This window comes from Chrysochloris asiatica, unplaced genomic scaffold (genome assembly GCF_000296735.1).
Source record: "Chrysochloris asiatica unplaced genomic scaffold, ChrAsi1.0 scaffold00037, whole genome shotgun sequence".
Taxonomy (NCBI): domain Eukaryota; kingdom Metazoa; phylum Chordata; class Mammalia; order Afrosoricida; family Chrysochloridae; genus Chrysochloris; species Chrysochloris asiatica.
In genome coordinates this window covers 16,412,147-16,436,513 of record NW_006408555.1, presented here as the reverse complement: position 1 = coordinate 16,436,513, position 24,367 = coordinate 16,412,147, and the positions used below count along the sequence as shown (strand labels likewise).

The 24,367-nt window shown below is 54.6% G+C and overlaps 2 protein-coding genes across 2 annotated transcripts in view; one reads left to right on the top strand and one right to left on the bottom strand.

The window, feature by feature from the left end:
* The first annotated feature begins 133 nt into the window (after nucleotides 1–133).
* MTSS1L (metastasis suppressor 1-like) lies at nucleotides 134–19,319 on the top strand. The gene is made up of 15 exons (XM_006860182.1): nucleotides 134–202; nucleotides 4,474–4,535; nucleotides 4,635–4,708; nucleotides 5,546–5,630; nucleotides 5,717–5,808; nucleotides 5,885–5,959; nucleotides 6,256–6,264; nucleotides 7,015–7,172; nucleotides 7,488–7,595; nucleotides 8,569–8,666; nucleotides 10,426–10,648; nucleotides 17,622–17,696; nucleotides 17,949–18,125; nucleotides 18,237–18,402; nucleotides 18,559–19,319. The coding sequence occupies exons 1-15, from the start codon at nucleotides 134–136 to the stop codon at nucleotides 19,317–19,319; spliced, it is 2,232 nt and encodes a 743-aa protein (XP_006860244.1).
* A 3,175-nt stretch (nucleotides 19,320–22,494) lies between these two features.
* IL34 (interleukin 34) overlaps nucleotides 22,495–24,367 on the bottom strand; it is a 14,671-nt gene continuing 12,798 nt past the window's right edge. The window contains exons 5-6 of the mRNA XM_006860314.1: nucleotides 22,871–23,000; nucleotides 22,495–22,679 (exon numbers count right to left, since the gene is read on the bottom strand). Coding sequence (XP_006860376.1) covers nucleotides 22,495–22,679; nucleotides 22,871–23,000 — 315 coding nt within the window. The remainder of the gene's footprint in view (nucleotides 22,680–22,870; nucleotides 23,001–24,367) is intronic.

The following is a 24,367-nucleotide window of genomic DNA, read 5'->3' as shown; positions in this document are numbered from 1 at the left end:
CCCGGAACCCCGGAGCGCCGCGCGGCCGGTCGCTGAGCGCGGCCCGAAGGCGGAGGCCCAGTCGGGCCTCAGAACGTGAGCCCACCGCCGCCCTCCCTCCACGGCTCCCTGCGCCCCGCCGCCCGGCCCGAGCATGGAGACGGCCGAAAAGGAGTGCGGTGCCCTAGGAGGGCTCTTCCAGGCCATCGTCAACGACATGAAGGTAACGGGGCCGCGCGGGCCGCCGGGCGCGGGTGTGTGGTCCCCTCGGGACGCGTGGCGGCAGGCAGCCAGGCCCCGCCGTGTCCGTGCGCCGCGGTGTCTGTGTGTCCTTGGCTGCGTGTCCTGCCTGCCCCTGCTGAGAGCGTAGGTCTCTGAGGGTCCGTGTATGAGGAGGTGTGGATGCCTGTGTCGGGGTGTCCGTCCGGTACTGTCTGTGGTCCAGGTCACCAGGGTCTCAGCGCCCCGTGGGGTTCCGAGCCTCCGCACAAGCGTACTGCCCGCGCGCTACAGTACTGTCGGCGCCTCACACGTCCGAACCACCAGTGGGGTTTGCTCCCAAAGGATTCTAAGACCCTTTAGCGGGTCGGGGGTCTTGCCAGTCGCCGCCCCCTTCCACCATCATTGCCCCCACCTCCCGCGGCCACGGAGCCCAGACAATGCTGTCACCGCCAAAGCAGGGAAAAATAATAAAGGGGAACCCGTTAACTCCTTCCCCGCCGGTCTCAGTAGCAGCACCTGGCCCAGCCCAGCCCCCCAGGAGCCCAGCCCTCTATCCCAAGGAAAGGCCATTACCATGGGAGTGGGGGAAGGAAAGCTGAGGGAGCTCGTACCGAGCTCAGTTGCAACCCACCACCCCTAATCATTGCCCAAGGTCAGGCTAGAGCAAGCCACCCCATCTCCGGCTCTCCACTGGCTTATGGGGTGGGGAAACTGAGGACAAGAACTGGCTCAAGGTCACCGAGGAGACTGTTGGGCCCAATCGCAGACCTCAGCCATTCATTGTTTATCTAGCAGGCAGGGAGGAACCTCTCCCCCAGTGAAATGAAAATTGGGCAGGGCTGGCCAGATGACCAGGCAGAGAAGGTTCCCGCTACAGGGCGTGGGCCAGGAATCAGCATTCCTACCTGCTTTGAAGTCCCTGCCCCCTTCCTTGGCCTAATAAAGGGGCCTAATGAATGGTGGGGGCAACAGAGAAGGAGAAAATCCTGGACTCCCACGAGAACTCCTGAGACCCCACCCCCACCCCCACGGCATCTTACATGCTCACCAAGCGCACAACACAGAATCCCACAGTGCCATCGCGGGCCCAGGCGGGAGCACCACACACCACAGCACACCGGGACTGGGTCCTAAGGGGACAGTACACACAGGCCAGAGGTGGGGCTCCAGACTTGACGTGGGGGGGTGGGGACAGGAGCAGCTGCCAGGTCCCATCCTCCTGAAACCTGGCCTGAGACTACTAGATTAGCAGCATGTGGACACCCCCCTCTGGCTTGGGATGGGTGGACCTCTGCAACCTCCATCCCATGCAACTCCACCTCCAGGCCCCTGTTGAAGGCCTGCAGACATCCCGGTCCTCAGCAGCCCCTCCTACCCTATGGCCTTCACAGCCCTGACACCAGGACCCCTTTCTGAGACAGAGGGCAACCCAGGCCATCTTCCCTGGCCACTCAGGGCTGGTTGGAGTGGAACTTCCCCCTACAGTCCCCTCCCTTCAATGCACCCCAGCCTCAAAGTAAACACTGCAAAGAGCAGCAGCTTTCACTCCAAGGAGGGGGAGGGCGGTGACCATCCATCACCAGTCAATTTGCAAGGAACTTAGAGACAAGAGGAAAGAAACTGGGCCTAGATCATAAGAAGAGATCCAGGTTAGACTTTGAGGAGGATTTTCAGACATGTGGAGACAAAATGGGAGCAATATTAGCTGGGATGATGCCCAGTACCCCCCTTGTCTCCATCCCCATGACATGTGGTAGTGGGGACAGGGGGACAGAGAAGGAGCACCTGGAAACCAATCACCTGGATCTTGGGGGCAACTTCTGTCCGATTCCCTCGATGGCCAGAGCCTCGGAAGCCAGCAGGGCTTCCACAGAAAGGGAGCATGGCTGCTGGCCAGCTGGCCAGTTGGAAAGCCAGCTCTCCCTGAGGCCATTCCTGGCTAAGAGGAGGTCAAGTCAGCCAGGGGAGGTGGGGAAGGCCTTCCTGAGCTATACCTGGGGGAAGTTACCAGCTTGGGAACTAGAGTCCTCCATATAGCCACTGAAGCCCAGAGAGGGGCAAGGACTTGCCCAAGTGACAAGACAGGGCACCACCGATACAGCATCTTCTGCAGAACACATGAGGCCTGCCTCCACCCTGCACCCGGGTCTTCATCTTTATCTCCTTCTAGAGTGGGGAAGTCCTGGCCAGGTTCGGGGGAGGGGGCTCTTAGCTGAGGCAGGAGCTGTAGTCCACTAACATGTACTAGGTATTACCAAACAGTGCCCCCTGGCGGGGGTGTGGCTCCTACTCTGACTTCACGGGTGAGGAAACTGAGGCTCAAAGAGGGGGCCTCTGCCCAGGATCACCCAGAAATCCCTGTGTCTGGGATTGGAGTCTGGGCTACTTGCCCAAGCTACATTCTGTACCATCCTCCACTGAGTCTCCACAGAACCAGACTCTTTCTCAGCGCGCCAATCCCTATCTTTTGGACACTAGTGACAAGCTACCCATTGAGGCAGAACTAGGTGTCCCTGCCACCTCCCCTCTTTGAGGCCAGTGCCCATTTCCCTGTACATCCTTGATGCCACCACTCTGTGGCCTCTCTTGGCCTCAGTTTCATCTGTAAAATGGTGCAGTAACAACAAGGGCTGTTTTTAGGATTTGATGAGATCACACTTTGGAACACAGTGCCTGGCCCACAGTTAGCACTTAACCCACAGTATTCATTGTTACCTGTGGTAATAAATTACCCGGAAAGGCAGACACGGGGATGAGGAGTGGGGAGTGAGGGGGGACAAGGACTGCTTCCCTGGGGCTCCAACCCCTCAGTCTCTCCTCATCTGCTCTTTCAGTAGCTGAAAGGTCATGGCCTGCCTCTCTGGGGGCCATATGACTTGGCAGCGGTAGGGGAGGAGGAAGTCCCAGGAACTTAAGAGACTGAGGTGACCCAGTCCATCTTCGAGAGGGAAGTGTGCCTGGCCTCCTCCAACTCGTCCCCCTTCCCATCTGGAGAGAAAGTGTGAAGGTGTGGGGTGGACTCTCAGTGCAGGGGCATAATGGGATCAGAACCTGGCTCTCCCAGCTCTGCCCCTTGCTCTCTGGGACTGTCCAGATCTTGGAGGGGGCTAAGGCTGTTTCCTGGGGGCCAGGACAGCTGGCTCTCAGCTTTGCCCCCTAGAGGGGGAGTCAAGGTGATTAGACTAAAGGACTTCTCAGGACAACCTCCTAGATCCTCTACCCAGAGCTATGTTTGCTGGAGACAGCCCACCCACAGCCCCCCGTCCCGCTCCACCCTGGGTAAACTTCGCAAATATTTGCTTTCCCTGGGCACTGGTTTGTTCAGACTGAGAGGAAAGGGCATCTCTGTGGTTCCCCAAGGCTGCCCACTCCCCTTACCATGAAAGCCCCTTTGGAGCTGCCTTAGACCCACAGCCCCTCAGCAGATCAGACCAATCAACCACGCCCCACCGCAGGGTTTCTACCACAGGGACCCTCTGAACACTCAGAGGCTGGGGTCCCTGCTTTCTTTTGTCCTTGGGGCAATCCCCACCCTACTTCAGAGGACTAGCCTGCATGGACGGGTCAGAGGCCCCTTGGGGCTGGGGCTTTGTTGGCCCAGAACCCCCCTTTAGGAAACACAGCCTCCTCCCTCCACAGGACCCTTGGGCTCAGACCAAGGCTTCCCTGGGACCCAGCAGTGGAGGTGAGGGCACCTTAGGATCAGACTGGACAAGTCGGTGGTCAGGATTGGTGGCCCAGTCTCCCTACTGGGAAACCCCCTCCCAGCTCAGAGCCTTGGGCCAGACTGAGATAAAGGCCACACTGTTCCCCCCCTCCCCCCGAGGGGAGGAGGGCCGGCCTTGGAGAAAGGTGGCTCTGTTGGCTGTACAAGGCCCCATTGAGCCCCAGGCCTGGCTGGTTCACAGCAACCTCGGCCTGCTCCAGCCTGGGGTGACTGGCCAGGCCGGGCAGCAATTTCCGGGGCACAGGGTGGGGGTCCTGTCAGCTCTCCACTGCCTCTGCCCCCTGTGTCAGGTGGACAGCTTGGTGCTCACCAGCCCTGACAAGTATCTAGGGGGACAGGGTGCCCCTCAAGGCAGGATCGAGGACACCCTGGCTGTCAGGGAAGGAATGAGGCAGGTCCCCTTTGTGCTGACCAGACTTGATCCTGCTCACACTTCCCCTTAGAGAAGGGCTCCACTCTCCAATGGGTGGGGGACCATCTGTGTGGAGGAGCCCCACCCCCCAGAAAGTCACACTGCCTCACCCATCTCCCCCCCACCTCCACAGAGCTCCTACCCAATCTGGGAGGACTTCAACTCCAAAGCCACGAAGCTGCACTCCCAACTAAGGTGAGCTTGCTAAGGGGACCCCAGGCCAGGAGGGGAGGGCAGAGGACGAGAGGACCCTACACCCACAGAGGGCCCCCCCCCCCACTGTCATCTCCCCAGGACTACTGTGCTGGCTGCTGTGGCCTTCCTGGATGCCTTCCAGAAAGTGGCCGACATGGCCACCAACACCCGAGGTGGGGAGGGGACATGGCCGGAGGGTGGGCTTGAAGACTGGAAAGGCTGGGTGGGATGTGGGCTGGGGAGAAGACCCCAGGCACAGAGCCGGGACCTTGGGTTCTGCTCCCTCATGGAAATGGGCTGGTTGTGGAGAAGTGAGGCCCTCATCAGTAGAGGCATGCAAGCAGCAGTAGGTGAGCCAGGACAAGGATCTTGCATTCTTGCTATGGGTGACATTTGATTCTTTCAGCCACATTGTTTACCCACCTGTACAGTGAGTCTGATTACGGATTCCACCCACCCATTCTCACTCACCTGTCTGCCCTTCGGGAGTACATGAGACAAGGGAACTTTCCTGGTGGGCTTGGGGCCACCTTTGCCTTTTGGTTTCAGGAGTGGGGACCTGGGCCCTTGTTCTTCGGGTGATAGGAACACAGGGCAGGGGGCAGGGTTAAGCTCACACCCACACTTGGCACACCTGGAGGGTAGTTCTGGGCAGGCTAGGAGAGTTTGGTAGGTCTGCCTTAGACAATATGACACCATCCTCTTACCAGCTTGTGGGGTGGGACTGGGGAGGGGGAGAAGGGAGGAGGAGGCAGGTCAACAGGATGCTGCAGTTGCAGTGGCAGAAGGCTGGCATGGCTGACCCTCCTTAGAAAAGGAGCTTGATAAATATTGAGGTATGACAAACCCATCAGGGCCGTTGAGGAGCGGCGCTGCAGCGGACTTGCCCACCTATGGGGTGGGGGTAAAGAGGCGCAGGGTGTGGTCAAGTGCGCCCCCTCGTGGCCCGAGGCCGGGACTGCAGAGGCCTCTGGCGTGCCCCTTCCCACGCTGCATGCTTGCCTCGCCAGGGGCCACGCGGGACATCGGCTCAGCACTCACGCGCATGTGCATGCGCCACCGCAGCATTGAAACCAAGCTGCGGCAGTTCACCAAGTGAGTGGGCGCCGCGCGAGGGGAGGTGGGATTTCACAGCATAGCCGGCCCCGCCCCCCCTGACCTCTCACCCCACCCGCCCGCAGTGCGCTGCTAGAGAGTCTCATCAACCCGCTGCAGGAACGCATCGAAGACTGGAAGAAATCAGCCAACCAACTGGACAAAGACCACGCGAAAGGTGGGCACCAACCTGGCCTACCCTCTCTAGGGAGCGCCAGACCCCCATTATAACCCTCTCTGTGCCCCCTCTGTAGAGTACAAACGTGCCCGTCATGAGATCAAGAAGAAATCATCAGACACGCTGAAGCTGCAAAAGAAAGCCCGAAAAGGTACGGCCCGGACTGAGCCCACCCAGGCCCAGCCCCAGCAGGCCTGGCAAAAGTCCCCAGGGACCCTCTCCATGGCTCTTCTTGCCCTTGGAGCACCCAGAGCATTCTCCTGACCAGGATTCTGTCCCCACACAGAAACCATCCAACTGCTGGGTGGGACAGAGAGGGAACCACCCCAAACCCCAGATCTGACCCAGGGCTGTCCCGCCCCACCCCTGGAGTGGCTCTTCCATCCGGCTGTCTTTCACACATTCTTTCTCTGTCTCTCCTCTCCTCCTCCCACATCTTTCCTGTAGAGCTACTTGGTAAGTCAAATGTCCGTCCCTCCAGCTGCTCCTCCGTCCTTGTCGCATTTGTCTGTCTTCCCCCAGCTCAGGGCATTGGAAGGAGCCTCTCCAGGCCAGGAAGGAGGAGCAAGGAAGGCGGTTGGTCAGCGAGGGGGGGGTGGGGGTTGGGGAATGAGTTCGGGGTGATCACTGGGTCGGTCGGCCAGGGCGGAGTGGGGAGCACAGCCTGTCCAGATTCACTACAGCTCACCTCACCCCCTCCTCATCCTGCTCTTGGCTCTGTCTCTCTCTCTTGCTGTTGCTGCTGCTATGTGTCACTGTCCTTGTGCGTTGCTCCCTGAATGAGTGGTAGCCACATGGAGACACGCCCTTCCTTGCCCCCTAGCTCTACTGATCCCTGGATGAGGACAGTACTGTCCACAGCAGGGCACGCATCCCTGTGGGTGGATGTAGCTGTTGTGGGTTCCACAGGGCCAGCCATGCCCTAGGGCTCCTGGAAACTGCCTGTAGCTTGGCTCTGCCCTCCACACCAAGTTATAGGTGGCTTTGCAGCTTTGGTATCTTTCCTGTGTCTGTCTGTTCTCTCTGTCTGCTCTGCTGGGACCAGCCCTTTCACAAATTCCCAATGTCCTGACTGCCCTCCCCAGCCCCTTGGCCCCCAGACAGTGCCCAGTCCCCCAGCCTAGGGATGCCACCATGGAGCCTGAGCTATCAGTGCCTTGAGCTGGGCCAGCTTCTCCAGCAAGGGCTCTTCTCCCTACCCTCCAGGGAAAGGAGACCTTCAGCCCCAGTTGGACAGTGCCCTACAGGATGTGAACGACATGTACCTGCTGCTGGAGGAGACAGAGAAGCAGGCTGTGCGCCGGGCCCTGATTGAGGAGCGAGGTCGTTTCTGCACCTTCATCACCTTCCTGCAGCCTGTGGTGGTGGGTGCCACCCATCATGCCCATTGAGAGGTTCCTTGAGGGGGAGAGTTCCAAGCATTGGGTCTCAAGAACCACTGGGTATCAGCTCTTGATGACTTCTGAGGCTCAGCAGGTTGGGCTGGGGACCAAGGTTGACCCTTGAACCTCCATCCCTGGTTGGGAGCCACATGTTCCGGCCCATTGGTGGGGTTTGTAGCTTTTGCGCTGATTTGGTGTGGCCCAGCTCCCATAAATCCCGAGCAGCGTGGGACAGTGGGGCAGGTGGGCAAGGAGGGGCCTGTGGGTGGCAGGCAGGCTGACTTTCCGCCTCCTCAGAATGGCGAGCTGACCATGCTGGGGGAGATCACCCACCTTCAGGGCATCATCGATGACCTCGTGTTGCTGACAGCAGAGCCCCACAAGCTGCCCCCCGCCAGCGAGCAGGTGCGGCCAGCCCCAAGGTCAAGAGAGGGGAGGGGAGGGGAGGGGAGGGGATGGTCTGCCCTTGATTGGGGACAAGAGTAGAGGAGAAAAGGAGACAGCATCTGGAGGCAGAGGCCCAGACATGTGGGTGGATGAGTGGCCAGGAGCACCTGCCCATGTGAGGGGTGGAATGGAGGTCTGATAGGGTCTCTTGACACAGCAGAGAGGACAGTTCTAGATCTGCCCATAGACCATCCCTGGGAACACACCCAGCCAACACCATCACCTCTTCTGTCTACGTCATCTCACCATTGCGCTTATTAGGTGGTGACCGTGTGCCCACCGCCTCCCCACCTGACTTATTAGGTGGTGACCGTGTGCCCACCGCCTCCCCACCTGACTTATTAGGTGGTGACCGTGTGCCCGCCGCCTCCCCACCTGACTTATTAGGTGTAGACCGTGTACCCACCCACCGCCTCCCCACCTGACTTATTAGGTGGTGACCGTGTGCCCACCGCCTCTCCACCTGACTTATTAGGTGTAGACCATGTGCCCACCGCCTCCCCACCTGACTTATTAGGTGGTGACTGTGTGCCCACCGCCTCCCCACCTATTAGGTGTAGACCATGTGCCCGCCGCCTCCCCACCTGATGCCTGGTGTCAGGCTCAGTCGTGTCTGCATGCTCTACCAGTCTCACCCCAACTGGGGTCCATGTCCCTGAGTATCCGAGCGGCTAAATCTCCCACTTCTGACTCATAAGGACCCTGTATAGGGTTTCTGAGGAGCAGCTGGTGAGACTGAACCACTGATCTTGAGGTTTAAACCAACCTTGAGGTCGAGGGCTGATCCTAAGGCACCATGCCAGGCCTCCAACTAATCTCCTGGGGGTGAAGAGGCGTGCAGGTTCTCCAGGGCCACCTTCCGGGGCCTACGTCATGATTGGGAAGCAGGACAGAAGCTGCCTCGGTGACCCTCACCTGTCCCCCCATTCAGGTGATCAAAGATCTGAAGGGCTCAGACTACAGCTGGTCCTACCAGACACCCCCCTCGTCACCTGGCAGCTCTGGCTCCCGCAAGCCCAGCGTATGCAGGTCAGTTGGGAAAAGCATCCAGCCCCAAGAGTCCAGCTCTAAGAGTCACTTTGGGGAAGAGCGTCCAGCCCCACTGCTGTAAGAGTCACATTGGGGGCCCAAATTCAGACACTTTGTACAATGTGCCCCAGTCGCATTTGTTGGCAAGTGTGGATGGGAAAGAGACAGCAGGAGCTTGGTTCTGGACTCTTAACTGCACCTGGTACCATGCTCTAGGCTTTATACCTTTCTTCCTTGAATCCACCACCAACCTGACAGAAAGGGAAACTGAGGCATGCAGTGGCTCAACCAAGCCCTGCAGTCTGGGGACATAGTAAGAATCGAAGGCCATCACTATGAATGGTGTAATGGTCACTCATTCAAAATCAAAAGGGCGACACGTACCTAAGGTTAAAGAAGGGGTGGGGAGGTGGGATGGAAACAGGACGCACAGGGAAGAAGCAGGCTAACTCTTGCTACATGGAGGGGGTTACAGTCACTGAGATAAAACTAAGTGTGGTGGTGCTGGCTGTGTGCCGTGGAGTCAGAACTGACTCATAGTGACCCTGCACAGGGTTTCCGAGGCTGTAAATCTTTACGGGAGCAGAAAGCCTCATCTTTCTCCCGCGGAACAGCTGGTAGTTTTGAACTGCTGACCTTGCGGTTTGCAGCCTGATTCGTAACCACTACGCTACCAGAGCTCCTTAAAACTAAGTGTATGATTTATTTATTGAATGTAAAACTGACCATCTGCTCTGTAAACCTTCCCCTCAATTCACAATTGTTAAGGGCTGTCAAGTCGGTTCCAATTCACAGCAACCCTAGGGGTTCTGAGGAGCAACTAGTGAGTTTGAACCACTAACCTTGTGGTTCAAGCCAACTTTGCAGTCCAGGGCATCAACCTGCAGTACCACACCAGGACTCCAATTCACAATAGAAAGTTTAAAAAAAGAAAGAAAAAGACTCTAAGGGGTGTGGATGAGGCCGCAAGATGGAAGGTACATGTGCTGGCTAGTTCCTGAGAGCTGGTGCCCAGGACAGTGCAGGGCCTCTCAGCCATTAAGGCCCTTCCTCAGGCTGGCACTGGGGCTGATTTAGGAGAGAGGTCTAAGATACAAGGTATGGGGACCGGGGAGGGGAAGGTCCCTGTGCCAGGCAGCCCCAACCCCAGAACCACCTCAGGTGGGCACTCAGGGTATAGGAGGGAGCAGGCCAGCTCTGCTGGAGTAGGTCGAGACCATGGGCAGGTGCTTGTCACTAAAAGGAGCGTCGGTCGCCTGGGTAGACCAAGGGCAGGGACTAGAGGGAGAGCACCCTTTACCACTAGGAACATCATCCAGGAGTGAAGCAGCTTCACAGAGGGGGTGGAGGGGCTGAGGGTGATAGCGGGCCCAGGCCCATGACAGACCATTGCCACATGCTAGACACCCCAATACCAAGCAGTGACAGAGGCCAGACTTGGAAGCATACCCAGAGTTGGTGTCTGTGTCCAGGCCAGCTGAGAGAACAGTTTCCCCACTGTTAACCTAAAGGCAGAGTAGGGCTCACCCTGGGCTTACCTTGACAGCAGCTTCCCTGAGCACCAACACTGGGTGCTATCCCCTGCCATCCTGTCCCAGAACCCAGCTCCATGTGATGGCTGGGGCCCAGGACCTTCTAGTCTGACGCTGTCTTTTCCTTCCTTTGCCCCTCACCTCTCTCCACCCTCGTCTGTCACCCTTGTCCACACACACCCTGTGTCTCCCTCTCTGGCTGCCATGCCCCCTCCTTCACTCCCCAGCGCCCCCAGCAGCGGCAGCAGTGCCAAGGGTGGCGGAGCCCCGTGGCCTGGGGGCGCCCAAACATACTCACCCAGTTCCACCTGTCGCTACCGCAGCCTGGCGCAGCCAGCCACCACCACTGCCCGCCTCTCCAGTGTCTCCTCCCACGACTCAGGCTTCGTCTCTCAGGACGCCGCCTACTCCAAGCCCCCCTCACCCATGCCTTCAGACATCACAAGCCAGGTGAGAGGTGTCAGGGGCCTGCGTGGGTGGGCTACAGCCTCCTGCTGTCCAGGTGTAGAGGCACCTGCAGCCTTTGATACTAGCCTGGGGCTCCCTAGGCTCACTACTGAGGAGAGCTTGGGTAGGGTAGGCATCGGGCAGTGTCAGTGAGGGCTTTGTCTCCCCACTTCCTCCCCATTGCTCATTCCCAGCATGTCTTCTCCAGCCACAGGACTTGGGGGAGGGTAGCTTGCCACTCTGAGCCCATGACCCTCCCTAGCTTAGGTTCACTGTGATTGAGGGGACATGGGCCCAGGGACACCAGAATCTACAGGCCAGCTCACTCTGGACTCAGAGTCTGCCCAGAATTCCCCCAGTGACACCCACACATTCACATCTCACCCCTGAGCCCTCCCTCCCTCTGTCCTCTGCTACAGCCGCTCTGTCTGTCCATCTCATTAAGATTGCAGATGGCCAGCTGCGAGGCTCAGGGCAGAATTTTCTAGCTGCTGTGTGCCATACCCCTCTCTGCTCTGTGCCAGGTTTCTCCCTGCCTTCACAAGGTGCTCCATGCAGGGGAGTGGCCTGAAGACTGGTCCACCCATAGAACAGGGCTGCCCACCAAGGCAGGGGACGGGGGATGATACAGGTGGGAGTAAGGGGAGGTTGTGTTCACCGAACTGTGTACCTGCAGTAGGAATCTGTGTAGCTCAGGGTACGCCCCGAACCCATACACCCCTAACACCAGTCAGTAGAAGACATCAGAGCAAAATTCCCTCATCTTCCCATGACCAAATCCATAACGCTACCTGCATTGTGGCCACTCTGCTGTCCCGTCAGTGACTAGTGCTCCGTATTCTGTGTGCCCCACTCTCCTGTCCAGTTATTTCTCCATTGTATTGCTAGTGTCCTCCTGTTCTGAGTTATTCCTCTCAGCACACAGGTTATCTTCTAGAATCATCCATCTTGCCCCCTCCTTGGGCCCCACATCCTCCTTCAACCACCTTATTTCTTTTAAAGTTGAATTTCTCAAGAGTGTCTACACTGATGATTTCTATTTCACTTCCCATTCACTCCTTTGGGCCTGATCTAGCAGTAATGAAGAAGTGGGGGGCTTGTCCATTTCTCCCCCATATGTAGTTCTAACACTTTTTAAGACTTAATATTAGGTGCATGTAAGCTTAGAAATGTTAACTTTTCATAGTACATTGATTCTCTTATCATGATGTTGTTGTTATTGTACTGTTGAGTCGGTTCTGACCCACAGCGACCCTGTACAGGGTTTCTGAGGCTGTAAATCTTTACGGGAGCAGAAAGCCTCATCTTTCTTCCGTGGAGCGGCTGGTAGTATCAAACTGCTGACCTTAAGGTTCGCAGCCCAATTTGTAACCAACCAGTATGCTACCAGAGCTCCTTTATCATGATGTATTTGGCCCTTTCTGTTCCTTATAGCATTCTGTTTTAAAGTCTATTTCGTTTGATCTTAAAACTCTCTTAGCTTTACTCTCTCTGTTCAATATTTTTATTATCATTTTCTATCTCTTTACTTCTATACTCTCATGTTCTTACGTTGGAGATGACTCTCTTGAGGCCCAGAGAGGTAATAAACAACATATGCTTAGAATTTCTCTTTATCTAATCTGATCATCTCTTATTGTTTCATCGATAGTTCTTGGTCCGTTTGTATTTATTGTGATTACTAACACACTTGGACCTCAGTCTTACCTTTTTCTGTTTGTTCTGCTTTTCCTGTGCTTTTTCCTCTCCTGGCCTTTTTTTTTTTTTTTTTTCCTAATTATTTCCTCTCTATTGGATTATAAATTATACTATTTCTATTCCTTTAGGGTTACCTTGCAATTTTACCATATATAATTAATAAGTCACACTTCTACTTCCTGAATAGTTTGACCTTAATATTTTAGTTTAACAGTTATTTAACTGTTTAACTGTTCTCACACACTCCCTAATTTATAAGCTGTTAAATTATTAGTTTCTTCCTTTTTTTATAACATCTACAAATTAGACTTTTATCTTCTTGTATCACTTTGATCAGCAACATAGGTTTTATGCATTTGTCTATCATTTCTTCTTGTATCTTAAACATTTTTTCTAAGGTCATTTTCCTTCTTTTCAAAATAATTATATTCTTTAGAAGTTCCATTAGATTAAGTTTATAGTAAACTCTCAGTTTTTATCTATAAACATGCTTTATGTATTCCTTTTTCTTGAATATTTGTTTTGCTTGGAACACGATTCCAGAGTGGTAAGTATTTGGGTCTTCGTGTTTTCGAGAGCTTTTCCCACTGTAGTCGCTTTCATTGCCTTGTCTCTTTTTGTCCTTTATAAACATACTGTTGTTGTTGTTAAGCGTTGTGAAGTCAGTTCCGACTCATAGTGACCCTGTATAGGGTTCCCAAGGAATGGCTGGTGGATTTGAACTGCCAACCTGGTATTTAACATGCATACCTATAGTGTTGTTGTTAAGGGTTGTCAAGTTGCTCCTGACCCATAGCGACTCTGAATAGGGTTTCCAAGAAGCAGCTGGTGAGCTTGAACCGCTGACCTTGCAGTTCAAATGACTTTGCCGTCTGACGCAGTAGCCATAGTAGTATGTATCCCTTATTCTTATTCGACATGTTTGTGAGATTTATCCATGCTTCACGTGTGTTTATTGCATTCTCATTGCTGAACAGCATGCCATGTGTAACTGCCACAAGTTACTTAACTCATCTATATTTGATGGAAGCAGCCCTGGTGGCACAGTGGGTTAAGCACTGGACTGCAAACCACAAGGTCTGTCGTTCTAACCCACACTGCACAAGAAAGATGAGGTAATCTGCTTCTGTAGAGATTCATAGCCTCCAAAACCATCCAGGGCAGTTCTGCTCTGTCCTGTAGGTTGCAGTAGTCAAGAGTCGACTCAAAGACAGTGAGTGGGTGGTGGGTGTTTGGTGGATAGTTGGAGAGTCTCCAGTTTAGGAATATAGACATTCAAGTCTGCATTTCTGCTAGGTACATACCTGGAGTGGGATGGCTAAATCACAGGACATGCATATACTCAGGTTTGGTAGTTACTACCGAAGTTTTCCAAAGTAGGGCTCCAGTGTAGACTCCTTTAGCCTGATTGTGGTAGCTTAGGCTATTTTCCATCCTCACCAGTGCTGCTTCATGGTAGTCAGTGTGGTGGGTATGTGGGGTAAGACCATGCCATTCCCCGAACGGTAGCATCCTGTTTTATGAAGGACCTGTTCAAATCATTTGTACATTTTCCTACGAAATTGGCTCTCTTTCTCTTATTGAAGACTCTCTTTCTAGATTACAGATACAAGTCCTTCATTGAATATCTTCTCTGATTTTGTGAGTTACGTAGTTCTCTTTCTGAAGTCTTTGACCAGAAGTTCCTAATAGAGTTGGGTTTCTCCGTTTTTGAATTATTAGGGCTTGTTTGCCCTTTGTTGTGTTGCTACGTGCCATCAAGTCAGTTCCAACTCATAGCAACCCTGTGTGACTAGGATCTGCAAAGAGTGGATGGTAGGTGTGAACTGATGATTTTGCAGTTAGCAGTCCAGTGGGTCTCCTACAGTACCACACCAGGACTCCAAGTATGCACTTTAGAGAAATATGTACACCCTCCAAGGTCACAAGCCATTTTCTTCTAAAAGCCTTTCTGTTTTTATTTTTTTCATTTAGATCTGGAGCTCATCTGAAAATTTTTTTTTGGGGGGGGGAGGTAAAGAAATTTATTTTTTCCATGTGGATATCTGGATCAGATTGATCCAGAACATTATTGAAAATATTGCCTCTTGCCAACTGCATTGCAGTGTTGCCTTTGTTATAATCCGGGTGTGTGTACGTGTGTGGCTACTTCCGTTCCCTGATCACTTGGTCTGTTCTTGTGCCAGTGCCACACGATCTTAATTACTCTAGCTTTCTAGAAAATCTTGATGTCTGGTAATGAATATCACCCAGCTTGATTATTTTTTAATATTGCAGTCTGTTCTTGACCCTTGCCATTTTCTTACAATTTTTTTAATTAGCTTTTCAATTTCCACAAAAAAATAAAAAATAAAAATAAGATTCTAACTGGGATTTCATGTCTCCATTTATTTAGGCTGTATCATCTCTTGATAATGTTTTACAGTTTTCAATGTAAAGATCATGCACATCTTTCACTAGATTTATTCTTGAGCATTTGATGTTTACTGATGCTATTGAAAACTCTCTCTCTCTCTATGTATATTACATATGTATATTGTTAAGTGCTACCAAGTTGGTTCTGATTCATAGCTACCCTGTATAGGGTTTCCGAGGCTGCAAATCTTTCTGGGAGCAGAAACCTGCATCCTTCTCCCACGAAGTGTATACACACACACACACACACACACACAGATATATATATATATATACACACACACACACACACACACACACACAGGGCTTTTTTCTTGTTAGTTGCTGGTATTGGAAAATACAATCGATTTCTTGTTTTATACTATTTTTGTAACTAGTAACCTTCTTAAAATGACTTGCTAATCCTAATAATTTCAAGATAATTTTAGATTTTCTATATATGCAATCATGTCATTTGTAAATAATGACTTTTACTTCTTCTAAGTCTTTCTCTTTTTTATTTTTCTTTGTGCTTTATTGTACTGGCTAGGACTTCTAGTAGAATCCTCTAGGACAATCACTGGACTGTTCAAACCCACCAGCCCTCTCCTTGGAAACCCTACACAGGGTCACTGTGAGTCAGAACCGGCTGGATGGCACTTAACAATAATAAGGGTTTCTAATGGAATCTGTGAGTCAGAACCGGCTGGTGTGGCACTGTAGTATAAGCACCGGACTGTTAGATACAAGGTCAGTGGTTCAAGCCCACCAGCTGCTCCTTGGAAACCCTGTACAGGGTTGTTATCAGTTGGAATCAACTTGACACCAACACTTAACACCAAAGGGCTTCTAATATTGAATAGAAATGGTGACAGTGGGCATTCTTGTCTTTTTCCCCAATCATAGAGGAGAAAGTATCAATTATGTTTTAAAGATTTTTTATCAGATTAAACTCCTAGTTTAAGTGGAGTTTTATTTGTCTGCTCATCAATGTGTGTTGGATTTTGTCACTGAATTTTTCAACTTAATTATATTGCCAAAAGTCAAATTTGTTTTTTGTTTTCCCTGAATCTCCCACGGTGCCTTGTTTGCTTGTCTGGTCATGATCTTTTCATCAGAGTCTGCAGTCTGGTGATGACTTAGAGAATCTGTCAGAAACCAGGGAAGCTGCTGTTCCCTTCTAGGTACCCTGGTTTGATTTGAGGAGGCATCGGGTGGGCTCTTCGCCCTGCCAGTTGCCCATTCTCCCAATCAGCCGCTGTGCTGAAGACAGCGTATGCCCTGAGGAATCCTGTGTGTCATGCAGGACACGAGCTGTAGTCCTGTTTCTACTCTGGTTGGGTTTTCCTTCATTCTTTTTGTTCTCTTGGGGACCATCTTCCTATCTTCTTGTCTTCCTTTCCAGCATCCCTCTCTCGCTGAACCTGGGCATACTAAGATCAATGATTTAGTTGTTTTGAAATGGAAGGGTCTCTTAGGGGATCTCAGTCAGCTTGCTGCAAGAGTGGGAATCTCCCATTCACACCTCAGTCCTCTCTTAAATGGGCTCCCACCATCGGGTATGTGTCTTCTGACACCAACTTCAAATGCAATTCCTCCTCTCAGCCTCACCATGCAGACCTGGGTCTTACAGGTTAGGGGGCACAGTCCTCCAGACTGCCACATCTGCCCGAGAGCTCAGACACCACTACAAGCTGGCTACAAATTCAGGGGCTCCTTCCTGTGATAACTCACAGGAACAACTCACAAAATTCAGGAAAGCTTATGACTCTATTGTAAAGGATTCAAATCAAGACTAGCACATAGAAGAGAGGCATAGGGCGAGATCTGGCAGGGTCAAGTCCCCAACGCCAAACTTCATGTCCCAAAAGGCATGTTATTCTCCACTGCAACAATGAATGCCTCACCAACCAGGAAACTCACCTGAGCATCAGTGTCCAGAGTATTTATGGGAATTTCATTACATCCACATGATTGATCAAATCCTTGTCCACATGGTTAAACCCAGTCTCCAGCCCCCTCCCCTTTCTGAAGGTCAGACCGATCTTTCTGGTAACCAGCCCGCATACAACAGGAGCCTCCTCATGTAGCCCCCATGAACGATAAAGACATTAAGCAATTCTTTACCCTACGCACTCCACCATTTCCGGACACAACTCTGTCACTGTGACCTCCTGTGGTCAGACACAGGGGACACTCCTCCCTCCGCTGTCTTTGCAGGACCCCGGCGGCCTCAGCACATCTGACCTCCTCCTTCCTTGAACAGGTGGCTCCTTGTCACCCACCTCTACTGAATCCTCCTCAGCTTTCCAGTCACTGAATGTTGACCCATCTGAGCCTTGGTCCTTGAACTGATTCCCTAACTGCACTTATCACTTAGGTGACCTTATCCTGTCCCACAGCTGCCAGATTTATGGCTCCAACCCAACGCCTCCCTAAGCAGCAGCCTTGCAAAGGCTGGGGCCTCTACTGCGTGCTCACATAGGTACCTTGGTGGCAGCTCTGAAGCCACCTGTGCAGGACGGAGCTCAGGTTTTTCCTCTGAGAAAACAAAGATATAGTCAACTCTGCCTTCCACAGCCAAATCCCCAACCAGCATCCTTACTACCTCTCTGCCCCCTGCTCACTACGTCTAGGTGGTACACAGGGAGCCACACTGTGTGCCATCAAAATGCACGGTTCGTGGTCAGGGGGCAGGGTGGCCAGTGTCTAGGGCACGTGCTCTGGGCTGCATTCTCCTGCAACACTTAGTGGCCGTGGTCCTAGGGGCTGCAGGCGGGCTGCTGAACCAGAGCCACTGCATGCCAGCGCTTTGACTATGTCTGTTCTCTCCTCTGTCTGTCTGTCCACCCACCGGCTCGTGTCTGTCGCCTCTGCATGGCAGAAGTCCTCCAGCTCCGCGTCCTCCGAAGCCTCGGAGACCTGCCAGTCTGTTAGCGAGTGCAGCTCCCCCACCTCGGTCAGTGCCCCCCGCCCACAGCGGGAGGCAGCCCAGCCCCACCCATCACCAACTTATCACCTCCTCCTGCCCTGATAGCACCCAGAGGGGTGTGTGCACCTAACGCCATCCTCTACACCCACATCTTTGCCTCCTGGGTCACTCACCCCACCCCGGGCTTGGGGAACTCAGGGGTCACACAGTGAGCCTACGTTACAGGGGGGGACCCTCAACCTCTGGCAGCATGACCTTGACCTGCCCCCACACCTACAGGACTGGTCCAAGGTTGGCCCCCATGAACAGCCGGCGACCACCAGCCTACAGCGAAGGAAGGACCGTGTGGAGCCCCTCCGAGACACAGAGCCAGGCTCTGCTAGTGGGAGCACACAGGGCTCTGGGGGCGAGGAGGTGCCAAGGCCCCGGATGTCCCCTGCCACCATTGCAGCCAAGGTAGGTGCAGATTTCCTGGAAGCCCACATCACCAAGGTAAATGGAAGATCCGGCTTGGCCACCCCCGGGAGGGTCAAGTCTTTACAGCCTGCGGTATCTGCCCTCCCCCAGCACGGTGAAGAGGTGTCCCCCGCGGCCAGTGACCTGGCCATGGTGCTGACCCGCGGCCTGAGCCTGGAGCACCAGAAGAGCAGCCGAGATTCGCTGCAGTACTCGAGCGGCTATAGCACACAGACCACCACGCCCTCCTGCTCCGAGGATACCATCCCCTCCCAAGGTGGGCTCCAGGACCTGGGACCCTCGGGCTAATTCCACTAGGGGCACGAAAACTTCACTTCTAGAGGGCCCCGCCCAGTGGGACGGTAGGGGAAGCAGAGACAAACTCGGTAGGGGCCTGAAGCCCACCTTCAATGCATCCTGTGCCCGCCCCTAGGCTCCGACTACGATTGTTACTCAGTTAACGGGGACGCAGACAGCGAGGGCCCGCCAGAGTTCGACAAGTCATCCACTATCCCTCGCAACAGCAACATCGCCCAGAACTATCGCCGCCTGATCCAGACCAAGCGTCCGGCCTCCACCGCAGGGCTGCCCACTGCCTCAGGCACAGGCCTGCCCTCAGGCGCGCCCCCTGGCGTGGCTACCATCCGCCGCACGCCCTCCACCAAGCCCACAGTGCGCCGCGCCCTCTCCAGCGCAGGCCCCATCCCCATCCGGCCGCCCATCGTGCCGGTGAAGACGCCCACCGTGCCTGACTCCCCCAGCTACACGGGTCCCACGCGTGCGGGCAGCGAGGAGTGCGTCTTCTACACGGATGAGGCCGCCTCGCCCTTGGCGGTGGACCTGGCCAAGGCCTCCCCAAAGAGGCTCAGTCTACCCAACACAGCCTGGGGGAGCCCAGCGACCGAGGCAGGGCCAGGGCCGGAGGACGACGATGAGCAGCAGCAGCAACTGGCTGCCAACCGGCACAGCCTGGTGGAGAAGCTCGGGGAGCTGGTGGCGGGCGCCCACGCGCTAGGCGAGGGCCAGTTTCCCTTCCCCACGGTGCTGGCCGCCGCCCCGGCAGAGGAGACACCCACCCCGCCCCCTGCCGCCACCGGCGACCCCCCAGCTGAAGACATGCTAGTGGCCATCCGGCGTGGAGTGCGGCTCCGCAGGACGGTCACCAACGACAGGTCAGCGCCCCGCATCTTGTGATGGCGACACCCAGACTCTAGCCTCGCTGAGGCAGCTGGCCGGGTCTGCTTGGAGCAGCTCAGGCGAGGGACCACGCGGATGCGCTGCAGAGGGAACGGAGCCACGGGGTCTCGTTTTTTAAAGCCACTTCACGGAGAGACACCCAGCTTAGATGTCAATATCAAAACAGGAAACTTCTATAACATGCTGCCAGGACGCGACGGCAGGCCTCGAACTGGTTTGGGAGCCTGTTTTACACTTTTCTTGCTACTCTCTTCCCTCCTCCCTCCAGCAGGCCCCGCCTTTCCCATGTCTCAGCAAGCCCACGGCCACTCCCTCCACAGGCGGGGCCTCAGCTCCTCCTTAAATGCTGACCCCTCCTGCCCAACGAACCCCATTCTTTCTCCCCTCTCTGCCTTTCCCCGGCTCCTGCATCTGGGGAGGCACGGTGACTGGAGGAGCCTGGGGCCCAATCAACTAAGGTGTCTGACTAAATCAGAACATTTCAGATTGGCTGGGATTTGGGAAAGGTGGAAGCTGGGATAGGGGGCCTTGAGGCTCAAATGGAGTCTGGGGAGGCAGCTCAGGGGCCTTAAGACCTTCGCAGGGGTGAACAGAACAGCCCCTCCGAAATCAGAGAATGCAGGTAGTCGATGAGGGGCCCAGGAGCCTGGGGGTCCTGCAGCCAAGCCCGCAGGACTGTTCTCAGGTAATCAGTTCTCATCTGGGGACATCAAACTTTAACTCTGGTGGCACTTTGGGGTCAGTTTCAGCCACCTTTGGGATGGGGGCTGGAGCTATATACAGGGTTGTGGGGGGTATTTTATGAGCAAAGTAGAAGTGGAGCTGACTTGGGATAAGGACAGTGTATAAACGCAGAGTGACAGGGTATGTGTTTTTGAGGAGCCGCAGCAGCAGGAGGGAGGAGTTGGCCCCCCATAATCCGGTGGGCAGCTGTTACTCTCCAGTGTGGAGTCTAGCCAAAATACAGTCAATGTGTGCCAGGACCCAGCTGGGGGCTGTAGGTCAGAACTGGGCAGACATGTCCTAGGAAGGTTAGCATTGACTCTGTTGCTGGAGGACATGCCACCTCAGATGGTGCCCACTGAAGCCTGGGCCCTGTGCTGGCAGCAGGGTCGGGGGGTGGGGTATCCATCTCCAGCATTTTCCCAGCATTCTCCCAGGTCAGGAGCCCCAAGCAGTGGAGCTCCTGGTGGTGCCACCAACTTGGGCCAAAGGGCAGGGACTCTCCAGGGCCAGGAGAGGGGGCTTTTCCTTGTCTCCATGGCACTGAGCTGATCTCAGACTCCCAGCCCCAGGCTGAGATCCTGGCAGGTCTTGGGCTAGAATCTGGGCAGCCATTTGGGCTCTGGGCAGACAGCCTTCAGCTCGCGGAGGGCTGAAAGCAGGTACCTGAAAGTGTAGTGCAGGACAGGAACAGTCCCACTGGGGTTTGCCCGGGCAGGCTGATGGCTTGAAGTATGGGGTATGTGAAAATGGCAGGGGTGGGGTAGCATGCTGGGGCCTTGCTCACTCCCCTTGGTGTCACAAGTATGAGGGTCTGGTGAGGAAGAGCTGCCTCCCCTGAGGGGGGCAGGTACTGCCCCACCCCTCTGTTCCAGCTCCACAGGGGTGGGAGAGCCCTGGGCTTAAGAGGGAGGTGGGGGCTTCCCAGGGAAGGGCATATATGGCACAGCCTGCCCTGCCCTCCTTCCCCCCAGCCACCTGGGGCTGTATATACTCTACGCGCTTAGTGACCACCTCGTAGGTCCACCCCCTCGGGATCCGAGCCAATCACCCATATCAGACTTTGGTTTGGGGGACTTCTTTTTCTTTTCGTTCCTTTTATTTTTCATGTACAGAGAAATATTCTTTTCAAAAGCGTCTTTTGACTGAAGTAACTTTTCTGGTGCTGTTGTTAACTTGTTCCTTTTCTTAATTTATTTTCCCGCCCAGGCCTCCCATCCTGGATCCTACTCACTTTTTCTTTCCCGCCATCCCATTGGAACCATATTGTTTCTTTTCTTTCCGCCAGTTTTTGGATAAATTCTCCTCTCCTCTCCCCACTTCCACCCCATCCTTCCCTTGATTTAAATAGTCACTGCTACAAGTAACAAATGCACTGTGAAGATTCCAGTATTAATAAAGTCGTACTGTAATTAACACCCCTGCCGCTGCCTGGCTTGCTGGCTCACCTCACCTACTGCATGGCTCTGTCCTGCATTCCAGGAACCACCTGGCCAGACTACAAGGGCCAAAAAGACCACACCTTGTGCCAGGACCAAGGCCTCTGGAACGCCACCCCTTCATCCGTGCCAGGGGCTGGGAGGAACCTAACCCAGAGTCTCACCCCCGCCCACCCCATCCCTGTGAAGAAGCAGGCTTTGAAGAACTCCAGCCCTAAACGTCTGCAATTCCACACCCCCTGGCGACTCCATCCATTCCAAATCCTCAAGCCAAGCCCAAGGGTCAGGAGTCTGGGCAAGACCAACCCCCTGGGCTCACCTTCTGTCCTTGGCCAGCTGAGGCCACCCAGTGTGGATGGGACCACAGAGGGGCTCCAGCCTAGCTCCTAGGCTCACCCTCACAGATGCAAAGCAGACCAAATCAAAACAAAACACAAAGCGGGTGTTTAATAGAAAAAAGAAAGAAACTGCCCACGGTGGCAAGATGTGGCTTTTGGCTCCACCCCTTCTCCAGCACTCTGTTGACGCAAGGTAGGTTGTGGGGTCCGTGCATTGCCTCCCATCCCCACCTAACCTCCCAGCACAGCTATCTCCTCCGCAGGTGACAGGAGACATTTAGCACCTCCAGGTTAACTCGTTTGGCTGCTTACACAGGTGGGGAGATTGGAATCCAACCACAGGCGCCTAGAAGTACTAACCAGGGAAAACCTATGAGTCGCAGTTCTGCTCTGACACACATGGGGGCGCCATGAGTCAGAATGGACTACAAGACAACCGGCTTTTTCAGGCCCAGGGAGGCACTAAGAATGCTGCCTGGAGGGGCCGTGTCTGCCCTTGTCCACCTTCAGGTCCTCCGAGCCCCGCGGCTCCAGGTGAGACCAATGCTGGGTAGGTACAGAGGCAGGTCGCTGAGCCATTCTCCGGCACTGAATTCCCTCAGAGGGAAAACAGCCTTCCCGAGGCTCCCCTCCCAAGGCAGGCTCGGCCTTCCTAGGGTCACCACCGGGTCGTCAGGGCAGGAAGCCTTGGTCCTTCGCCCTCCCCTGCTCCTCCACCCCTGGGGAGCCCAGCAGAGAAGTGGAGGGCTGCTGGGGCGGAGGGTACAGCCTCTCAGCCTCGCACTGAGATAGGGGCTGAGGGCGCTTAGAGTTCGGCGTTTCACAGTCCTGCCAGATTTGGAGCGAGCTCTGCTTACCTGCAGGGAGCAGAAACACAAGGGAGGTGCTCAAGCGCTTTCCTTCTTCAGTGGCAACGCACTCGCCTCTGCCCCCAAGACCCTCTACTCAGAGCCCATTTCCGCTTCCCAAAATCCCCGCAGGTGCCCTGCTTTTGGCCCGGATATAGACACAAATCCCGCCCCCCAGCCCCACCCACTAGGCTCCTTACAGCAGGAGCAGTAGAGCAGGTCCATGACCCGGAAGCAGTTGTCCAGCAGAGCTTTAGGCCGCACCAGCTTCAGACCTGGGGCATCCAGGAGAGATAGCACCGCCTCAACCTTGGGGCTGGTCTCCACATCCTAGAAGGAAGGGAGGTCACCGTCAGAACCATGGGGGCCACCACCAACCAAGGAAGACAGGGCCAGGTTGCCGGAGAAGTTGGGGGTTGTCCAGTCCGGAGTAGCCGTGACTCACGGAAGGACAAGACTGCCCATGGCCAGAGGCAGACATGATTCTCACCTTCTTCCTACAAGTGTGGAGTTTCCTGCACTCACCCACGCACAAGAACAAGGCTGCATAGTTTCCATCTCTGTCTGCAGGGCCCGGGTTACATCGGAGGAAGTTGGGGACTTTGGGTTTTAGTTCAAGCATGGCCACCAGTCACAGGAGTGACCCCTTGACCCTGGAGGAAGCGAACCTTCAGGAGACAAAGCCCTCCCTCCACTCCCAAAAATGGGAGGAGCTCTGACTCCAAGGTCAGGCGGCTTCACTTCAGTTAACAGAGGGGACCCCCTGGCCAGAAGGGTGGGAAATGCGGGGCCTGAGCTCAGTCAGGGGAGGATGCACCGAAGGAGGCCACAGCCAGGCAAAGGTTGAAAAAAGCACTGAAGGACGCCTTAATGTGGCTTCTTTAACTCGCCCACAGGCCTTGAAGTGGTTTGGGAGCTTTTTAATACATTCCTTGTTACTAACTCTTGCCTTCAGCCTCCTGGCAAGCCTGGCCTTTCCCAAGTCTCAAGGAGCTGCCTTCAGTGCCTCAGCTCAGCTGACCAGCCACTCTCCCCAGTCAGTGGGGCGGAGCCTCGGCTCTTTCTCAAAGTTGACCCCCTGTTCCCCGGACTAAGCCCTGTTCACCTTCTCTCCCCTCTCTCTGGATTTACGGAATCCTCTTCCTGAGACACATGGTGGCTGTGAAGGCACCTAGGATGCAATCAGCTAGGGTATCTGACTGGAGCAGAAAGTTCCATAGATTGGCTGGAGTTTGGGTGAGGTGGTGGAAATTGGGAGGCCGTTCCGGGGATGGGGGGCCTTGAGGTCCAAATGCAGTCTGGGGAAGAAATAGAGGAGGCCTTCCTAGAGGAGACTCGGGGACCCTAGAGCAGTTGCTCCCAGGTGTGGCTGGAGGGCTGCGGTGGGCAGAGCAGCCCCACAGAAACTGGAGAAAGCCAGGAAAGGGGTTCCTGCGGCCAGGCAGTCAGAGTCTGGGACTTTAACTCTGCTGAATGAGGGTCACAGGTGGGAAGAGGGGCCCATTCCCCATGGGCCACTCCTAGTCTTTAGAGAACCCAACTTGTCCTCCAAGGAGGTCATAGCCCTTTGGGTCCTCAGTGCTATCCACAGCTCCTCCAAGTCAAGCCTCTAAAACCAATTTGGAAGTTCCTAAAAGTTAAACAGAATGACCTTTTTAAAAAGCTGTAACCCGAGAGAGCAAACAAGATGGCGGATC